This window comes from Arctopsyche grandis, chromosome 6 (assembly GCF_051622035.1).
Source record: "Arctopsyche grandis isolate Sample6627 chromosome 6, ASM5162203v2, whole genome shotgun sequence".
NCBI classification, from domain to species: domain Eukaryota; kingdom Metazoa; phylum Arthropoda; class Insecta; order Trichoptera; family Hydropsychidae; genus Arctopsyche; species Arctopsyche grandis.
In genome coordinates, this window is record NC_135360.1 from 26353114 (window position 1) to 26362205 (window position 9092).

The 9092-nt window shown below is 35.6% G+C and overlaps 1 protein-coding gene across 1 annotated transcript in view; it reads left to right on the top strand.

Annotated features, from left to right (window-relative positions):
* Positions 1 to 92: 92 nt before the first annotated feature.
* Akt (AKT serine/threonine protein kinase) overlaps positions 93 to 9092 on the top strand; it is an 11655-nt gene continuing 2655 nt past the window's right edge. Inside the window, 6 exon segments of the mRNA XM_077432190.1 lie at positions 93 to 224; positions 6935 to 7257; positions 7335 to 7509; positions 7678 to 7875; positions 8768 to 8935; positions 9019 to 9092. The exon segment at positions 9019 to 9092 is cut by the window's right edge and continues 79 nt beyond it. Of these exon segments, the coding sequence (XP_077288316.1) occupies positions 6938 to 7257; positions 7335 to 7509; positions 7678 to 7875; positions 8768 to 8935; positions 9019 to 9092 (935 nt within the window). The 5' untranslated portion in view covers positions 93 to 224; positions 6935 to 6937.

The window sequence follows — 9092 nt, forward strand, 5'->3', positions numbered from 1 at the left end:
CGAGTTTGCGGTCGAATTGGTGCATTTTGTCGAATGACGTATTTGTCGGCGTCGTTCGGCGCGGTCGGGGCGCATGGCCGCGAATCGGACGCGTTAAGGGCGTGAGGCGCCGCCGGCCGCCGCGGCTGTCACAACAGCATAGCCGCTCCGGACGACGGAAACGAGCAGCGCCGGAGATTCGGCACGCGGCGCGCCCCACTCCCGCCCCCTGCGAAGCCCCACCGGTGAGACTGCGCCCCTCCCGCCCGCGCCCCGCGCCGACACGCGCTCCCGCTCCCACCCCCGCTCCCGCCCCCGCTCCCGCTCGCCATCATCCCTCGCACACGCCCCCCCGCCATCTTACCCCCGCCCCGCCCCGCCCCGCCTCGCAACCCCCCTCGCGCGAAATCAACTGTCAATCGGCAATCGTCGGCCGTTCGCGTTCGCGTCCGCCACCTGCTGCCCCCCCCTCCCCTCCCCCCACCGCTCCCCCCCCACCCCACCCCACCTTCCCGATCCTCACTTCCGAGTGCTATTTATAAGCTTCGGGATCGCTCGCGTGCGTTCGTTTCGCCCGCAATTATTATGTTTACGATCGACGTCATTTCCAAGGACAAACGTCAAAATTCGTGGACATATGTCGCCGCATAGTGCGTGTGTTTGTTCGGTGCGCGACTGCCGACTGCCGACTGCCGACTGCCGATCCTCGAGCTGGTCGACTCGAACCACCGAACCACACATTTTTCAGTTGCCGACTGGATGTGGATGTCAAAAAGTGCGGCTGTTTATCGAGTAGTGCGTGATCGTGGACGTGTTTTGGGTTGTGCAGACATACATACGTACGTATGTTTACTCTCGAGTGTCTACTCTCGAGGACTCGTATTGAAAAAATAACAGTACTAGGAGCTTGTGAATGTTGCCCTGAAAATAAATTTGATGAACGTCGACGAGTAAACATCTGATAAAAAGCTTTATTTTATGTTTATTATAGAATATATGTTTGTTTTGTAGATTTTGGACATTTTGGTGATGTCAATAATACGACGAATCCAAATTTGAATGTTATAAATTTGTTTTAATGAATAGCTCTATTTATTTATTTATTATTTTTATAATAATAATAACAATAATGTGAACTGTCAGGTTGCCCCAAAGTTTCACACCGGTTTTACAAAAAAATATTAACATATATCATCTAAAGCTTTAGTCAGAATGGATATCTTTAAAATCGCATTTGAAGTTTGCTATTTTTAATGATTTTACAATTCCAGTATGAACCTGTAAAATTACTGTTTTTTTTTTTTATCAAAGATTCTCTTATAAAGTGCAGAAACCACTTTGAAAGTGGAAAAGCTGGTCGAATTTTGTACTGTATAACTGTTTTATAAGCGAAATGTTCCATTTATATCTGTTTACATTTTTATTAAACACTCTGCGTACATAATTCAACTAATATTTAATACAGAAATATTGTTTGTCTAATATAATAATAATATTTACCAAATATAATCTCCGAAATATTTTCCTTTTTTGATTTAAATTAATATTTATATTATATTACGTTATGTATGTATGTACTATAGCTGTGATATACATAGTTTTAGTTAAATAACAGATGTCTGTTTGGTCCCAGTGCGTGAGTTTATCAAGTGAGTGACATTTTTAGAATTTTCCGTTGTAAATGTTGTAGAATTTCGTTGGAAAAAACTTGTCAACCACTGCATTAAACAGTATTGTTTATGTGTATATGTGTTATGCGTTTCACTGATAAGTACACGAACTCGTAGCGTGTAAGTAGAAAAACAACATTTTACTTCCCTCCCCTCTCTTATTCCCATATGTATGTAGTAAAAAATGCGCTGAGAGTGTAAAATTTTATTATATTATTATCGGGTGTTGATTGAGTTGTTGTTTTTGCTCCACAATTTTCACGTATTATTAATGAATCTAAGGTTTCGCATTTGGTGTGTATCGTTCGCAATGATCTAAACAAGTGTGACTCATTTGGTAGATTTGGGCCGTATGTTGTTATCGTGTTGTGTTTGGAAAAACCGATCAAAGTGGCGTTGTTCTGCGATTTTGACAATTTTAAAGTCTTTTTTGATTTTATGAAGTATGTAAGTTTTATTTCATTAATTGTATTAACTATAAGGGTTTTATTTTGAGCTGAAAGTTAGTAAACAACCGGGTCTAGAGGCAAACAAAAAATCATCTTCTTTGACAGATTCGAGTCTCTCATAAAGTCCAATGCTTTAAAAGACTGTGAGGAAGTCAACGATTATAATTACCCAGGTGCCTTTCTTTATCTCTAGATAAGGAGGATCAGAAATCCGAAGAAGAATATCATGAAGGTGATCAGTCTGACAAAGGTATGGAAAAACTGTTCTGTTGATGTTAAAAAAGACATGTTAAATGTCTCGGACGAAAGTGTGATGTTGGAGGCCGATTCTATGTACCGTAAGACGCACGAACGTCTCCATCTTCAAAGATCTGGCAGTTTCAGAAAAACTATCCACTGCATGTAGAAACAAGGATTCTTTCCTACTTTGGTCATATTGCCAGGAAGAATGTGGAGAGTTTAGACAAATGGTAGTCACCGGAACACGGAGAGAAGACGAGCGAGAGGACGGTCTTCCATAAGCTAGTCAGATCAAATTAAAGAACTGACAGGATCGTCCCTAAACGCTGCTTTTAATCAGGAATCGGGAAGAGTAGATGATAGAAATGACCATGATGCTCGGCATTGAGTAAACGAGAAAGTAGAAATAGACTTGCAACTTGCTTTGTATTGAAGTAAATTTTACTATGGTTGTTATTCGGTATAGGTATTTTATTTACATAGTTTCATCAATTCTTTCCTTAATTTATCTTCTTCACAGAATCACAAAACTTTAAACTATCTAAGTATCTTTGTAAATTATGTGTAATACTTTCAATATTTTTGACATAATCATTTGGGTGCTACTTTAGTATGCGGTCTAATGGTCTGTACGCACCAAACCAACGACGATTTTGGACCAACTTTTAAAACCAGTAGCATACAAAATATCGAAATAAAAATTAAATAAAAAAATTGAAATTAAATATCAAAATTAAGCTAACGAGCGAGATTGAGCTAAAATTAGATCATCGTTGATGTTTTGAATTACAACAATCTTTTGAATTACGTCGATACGCATTACAACCAGAGAAATATTATAATTTCTCTGATTACGAGCGAAAAAAACCTTGTTGTTATTTCTTATTAAAAGTCGTCACGATATACTACTGTTTCCGCCGCCGATGAGACATTAAACAAAAAAACTGTCAGTGATTTGTCAAAGGGTTTTTTTTTCTTTCATCGAAATAAAATTAATAATCACACATTATCCGATACATTTTACCTCTGAGATGGATTTAATTATTTGATTTATTTCGACGAGAGAAACAATTGAAGACATTATCCGATAAAATTTACCTCTGAAATGATTTAATTAATTGATTTATTTCGACGAGAGAAACAATTGAAGACTAAAAAAATTTAAATTTCGTTTGATAAACCGACAACGTACCGGGTTGGGACCATCGCTCGGTCACCCATACTAACACATGATATATTCTCAGTAACTGCGCATTATGGGGAAGTAAAAATAATAATTCTTTGATTTTCGATCTTAGTGCGTATCTTCGTAAGTCAAAACATCTTCGACAAACAAAAGTCGAGGATTACCTGTATGTGATTGTTGATGATCTAATTTTAGGTCAATCTCGAAAATTTATTTAAATTGGGCATGTTCTGTTTTAACTTTCAATATTTAATTTTAATATATTGATTATAATTTTATTTTGATATTTGAATTTAATTTCAATATAATAATAATATTTTTAATTTCAATTTTTAAATTTAATTTTTATTTCGATATTTTGTACGCTACTGGTTTTATCCTGCTGGTTAAAACGTTGGACCAAAATCTTCGTTGGTTTGGTCCGTACGCAGCATAAGGGCGGTTTCAGACTAGCGTTTTTATACGCGCGTATAAAAATTTATACGCGCGTATAAAAACTTTTTTTTATACGCGCGATTTATTTCTTGGGAAACATTTCGTAAAATTACTTAGAGGAGAGATTCACAATCCCACTATCCTGGAGAAACTAAAATTCTGGGCCCCGGAAAATCGTAGAGTTTTAAGAAAACATGATATATTTTTACCAATTAGGGCTAAATCAAACGTGCTCATGAACTCCCCCCTCTCGAGAGCTGTTCGACTCCTTAACTTACTGGCACATTACTTGGACCTATTCGATGCCAGTTATGTTGAGTTGGTGGAACACATCCTAAATAGCACGATATAAATTTTTCAATCTTATTTCTTTGTTTTTATTTTGTGTACATATTTTTTACTTGATTTTTTTTATTTTTTTATGATGTTTTTTTTTTATTTATGATTTTTATTATTTTCTTATGTTTTTTTTTTATTTATGATTTTTATTATTTTTTTTATGATGTTTTTTTTGTAATTTTTATGATTTTTATTATTTGTATTAAAATCACATTGACGCTTTGGGGCAACCTGTCAAGTCTCTGTGGTATTGATTTTTTAAAATAAATAAATAAAATAAATAATCTCGTTTATTGAAGTGCATGTAGGCGCGTCGTTTTCCATACGCGCAACTCGTACGAGCGTAGACGCGCTTATAAGCTCGTATTATCCATGTTGATACCAAATCACCACTACCGGTTCGAACGAAAACGCCAGAATAAGCCCGTGTACGCGCGTCCGGTTTTTTGCAGCGCGAAAAGTAGCGCGCGTGTAAGCGCGTATGCCGAAACGACCGTATACGCGCAGAAAAAAACGCTAGTCTGAAACCGCCCTAACTTCACAAATCTACTTTAGTATGCGATCTACCTTCAAGTTTTTACTTTAATATGCGGTCTCAGTTCTCGCGTGTGACACTGAGACTGATTAATACCGACCCTAACAACCTAATCTTAAATGAATAGGGCCAACCTTAACTTAACCTAACCTATCCTGACCCTTAAATAAATAGGTGTTGGCTGCTACAATATATTTTTTTTAAGTTTTCGTCAATATTTTCACAGAAAAAAAACATCTTAGCAGCTAACACCTTTTATTTAAAGGTCAGGATAGGTTAGGTAAAGTTAGGGTTGGCCCTATTCATTTAAGATTTGGTTAAAAGATATGTATCTGCTGATGATATTTTGATAGAAATGCTTCGATACAAATAAAAAAAATAGTCGACTGCGATTTAAAGGTAGATCGCATGCTAAGGTAGACCGCATACTAAAGTAGCACCATCGTTTGTATGCAAACATCTTGGGATAAAAACAGTGGCGTAGCGTGAATTCCTGGTGCCCCCCCGCAAAATATTTTAAGGCGCCCCCCCCCCCATATATTCATACTAGTTACTTACAGCTAAATAACTTTCAAAATTAATAATTTATACCTTTTTTACGTATCGGTATATGTACCTATAGTTTAATCTGGACGACAAGCAGTCCACAATATGTTTAAAGTAACTGATGGTGTATTTTCCATAAAAACATCCCACCTGTTAATGGTGACAGCGAAAAATTTATAAAATTTATTGGTTTTAATCATATAATTTTGTTTTATTGTTTACACATTGAAAAATATATACAAGAATAAGAGAGAATTCTCAGCAAATAGGTTGAAAAGTGGCACTGACGTTCAAAAGATGGAAAAATACGAGTCTTCTAGCCCTATTGGCATAGATCAATTACACAATGAGGATGAATTCAAAATATGTATATATATTATACATATAGCACATAGACATATAGTACAAATAGGTTGAAAAATAAGAGAAGTTTTTAAAAAAGTTATTTCAAAAAAAGTACGGAACAAATTAAAAAATCAGTAAAAAAGGCGCGCTTTGTGGCGCCCCCCCGCATTGCGGGGTCTGCGGGCGCGGTAGCTCCGCCACTGGATAAAAACCAACAGTATGTTATTTGTAATCTTTATTTACATGGTATACCTAATTTAAATCATTTTTAGAAAGGGAAAAAAAATACGTGATTCCTATTTGTCGGATAGATCTTCCGACCAATAGGAATTTTATTGCGAAGATCATCAATCGATCGGAATTGACATCCAAATTTTGCCAACTAAACTAGATGAAATGAGGTATAATTCCGGAACATATCTGTACATATGTGCATAGATATTTAATGGGGACAATTTACATTCGCATTTTATAAATCAAATGTGCATATATCATTAAGCATTTCATACAATTTGTGTGAATTAAAAAATATATTATATCATTCAAGAATATAAATGTACAATTTAAAAATAATTTCTAATATATTAAAAAAAAAAACGACAAAATATTATAATTAGATTATAAACAAAATAACACATAAAAAGTCTTTTGTTTAATATAATATTTGTAAGACAAAAACCTCTAATAAATAAATAAATCATTTGAAAAATTACAAATCTATTACTTTAATTGGGTCAGTTACATTCACAACAGAAAAAATATAAAGCGCCATTTAACTGCACACTTTTTAATTGTTAAATGATTCAAACAATTTTTTTAATTCAAACTTAAATAAAAAATGCTCAATTTTACATTTTTTATGTAACATAAATATATTTATTTAATTAGCAAATGATTCGTTCTAAGGAGCAAAGCTATTTTTTTAAATGCACTGTTAAATCATACCCAAATATAATTAGCCAAATTTTATTCAGTCACGTTTGTCGAGTGTGACAAAAAAAACAAACATCCATTTTTTAAGTATTAGATGGAAAACAAAATGTTATTTGATAATAACAAAAGAACAAATACCGAGTTCAATTATCTATATGTTAAAATTAAATCAAATATTAAGCATAATGTACATAAATGCGTGTGTTTGTGTATATGAGTCACAAGTATGCAGTGTTTTTCTATATTAGTTACGTATGTTTTTGTTTTGTTTTATCAGACCATGGCAGATGCAATAACAACGGGCGTACAAGGCGTCGGCTTGGGCGCCGAGATTATAAAAGAAGGTTGGCTGTACAAGCGTGGCGAGCACATAAAGACGTGGAGGCCGCGCTACTTCCTCCTCTTCGACAATGGCCACCTCGTCGGATTTAAAAACCAACCCGAGAGGAACAACTACAACGATCCCCTGAACAACTTCACTGTGAAGGGATGTCAGATTATGCCGTTCGACCGACCCAAACCGTACACGTTCACCATCAGGGGATTGCAATGGACCACCGTTATCGAGAGACGGTTCCACGTGGACAGCGAAAAGGGAAGGTATAGTGTAGGGTTTTATTGTTATGTTTGTTATATTATGAATGTTGGTTTGTATCTGTTTTGTTTTGTTTTGTTAGGGAGGAATGGGTGCAAGCTATTCGATATGTGGCGAATAAACTTAAAGAGAATGAAGCTGAACAAAATGCCGCTTCCGGAGACGTCGACATGGGAACTATGGTCGATGATGATATTCTGTCTAAACTGACCATGCAAGGAACGTCGACCGGTAAAACTAGTGGCAAAAAGAAAGTGGTAAGTATGTCGTTGGTACGATTTTGATTCTTGTTCTTAGTTCAAGGATTAACAATATTTGAGTTTAGATACATTGTCGGTTAACTAATCAAAGATTTGTTGAATAATATAATTGAAGGTTGTCGGTGTTGTTTTATGTTTGATGATGCTGAGTTTTGTGCTTTTTAGACTTTGGAGAAATTTGAGTTCGTGAAAGTTCTCGGCAAAGGCACATTCGGCAAAGTTGTACTGTGCCGAGAGAAGGATTCAGGCAAGCTATACGCTATGAAGATTCTGAAGAAGAATGTCATAATACAGAAAGACGAGGTTGCTCACACATTAACGGAAAATAGAGTACTGAGATCGACTAATCATCCATTCTTAACGGTAATTCGTTGGTGTAATTTCAATAAATGTACCTTTGGAACCCTTTCAGTAGATTATATTTTTCTCAAAATCCTATTTTTGAATAATGCTTTGTCACAAAATACGATTTTATTCATATTCCTTGAAAATATTTTGTTATTTGAATTTGAAGAGAAATATTAATTTCAAAAAGTGTCTGCAAGGTACATATGTCGTGTCTTGATTTCCATATCAGTTGATTTGTAAGTTAATTTAAGGTAAATGTTTAGTTAAAAACATTCTTATTGACATATCATTAACCCTTTGCCCGCGGCAATAAATATAGCGAACAAGCTCTGTACTCGCGGCACCTTTTTCGCGAATTTGGCAATCGAGTTTTCGACCTTAAATACAGATTTTAATATTTGCTCAAGTAAACAGATATGTTAATTAACACATAAAGTATTATTTTAAACAGTAAAATACATAATATATCTGGTAGTTTTGGCTTAATTGTCAAATAATCATTCTTCATACAATTGAGACGTATCGTCGCCATTGTTCAACAGACGTGACGTCACATAAACGAGGTTTCAGTATGGTTCCACAAAAAACTAATTTTGACTGGTATATATTCATTTTAAGCAAATTGAATAGATGGCATTCAACTCTCAGTAATATATTCAACTAATTTTGAACCCTAAAACAGTTGAATTAGGCGCATATAAGGCTCAAAATCCCGTGCAAAGTTCAGAAATTCTATGGAAGACAGCCGCGCTACAGACTTGTCGCGCAAAGCTTCCATAGAAGACGGCCGCGGGCAAACGGTTAATAGTTCGTGGAATACTTCAAATCTTCTGCCGAACCTGATTTGAACTATGTTGATTTATGAAAATTAAAATTTCACTGATTATATTTCATATATTCGTTTCAGTCGTTGCGGTATTCTTTTCAAACGGACGACAGAGTCTGTTTCGTGATGGAGTACGTGAATGGCGGGGAGTTATTCTTTCACCTTAGCAAAGAACGATATTTCTCCGAAGATAGGACTAGATTTTACGGAGCCGAAATCATATCTGCATTAGAATATTTACATTCACAGGTACGTTGCATTCCGTATGCGATTCATTCACATATGTAAGTATGTATGTTTTTATGTTGTTATTTTTTTTGTTTTACTTTTAGGGCATTATATATAGGGATTTGAAATTAGAAAATTTACTTTTGGATAAAGACGGTCATATAAAAATAGCCGATTT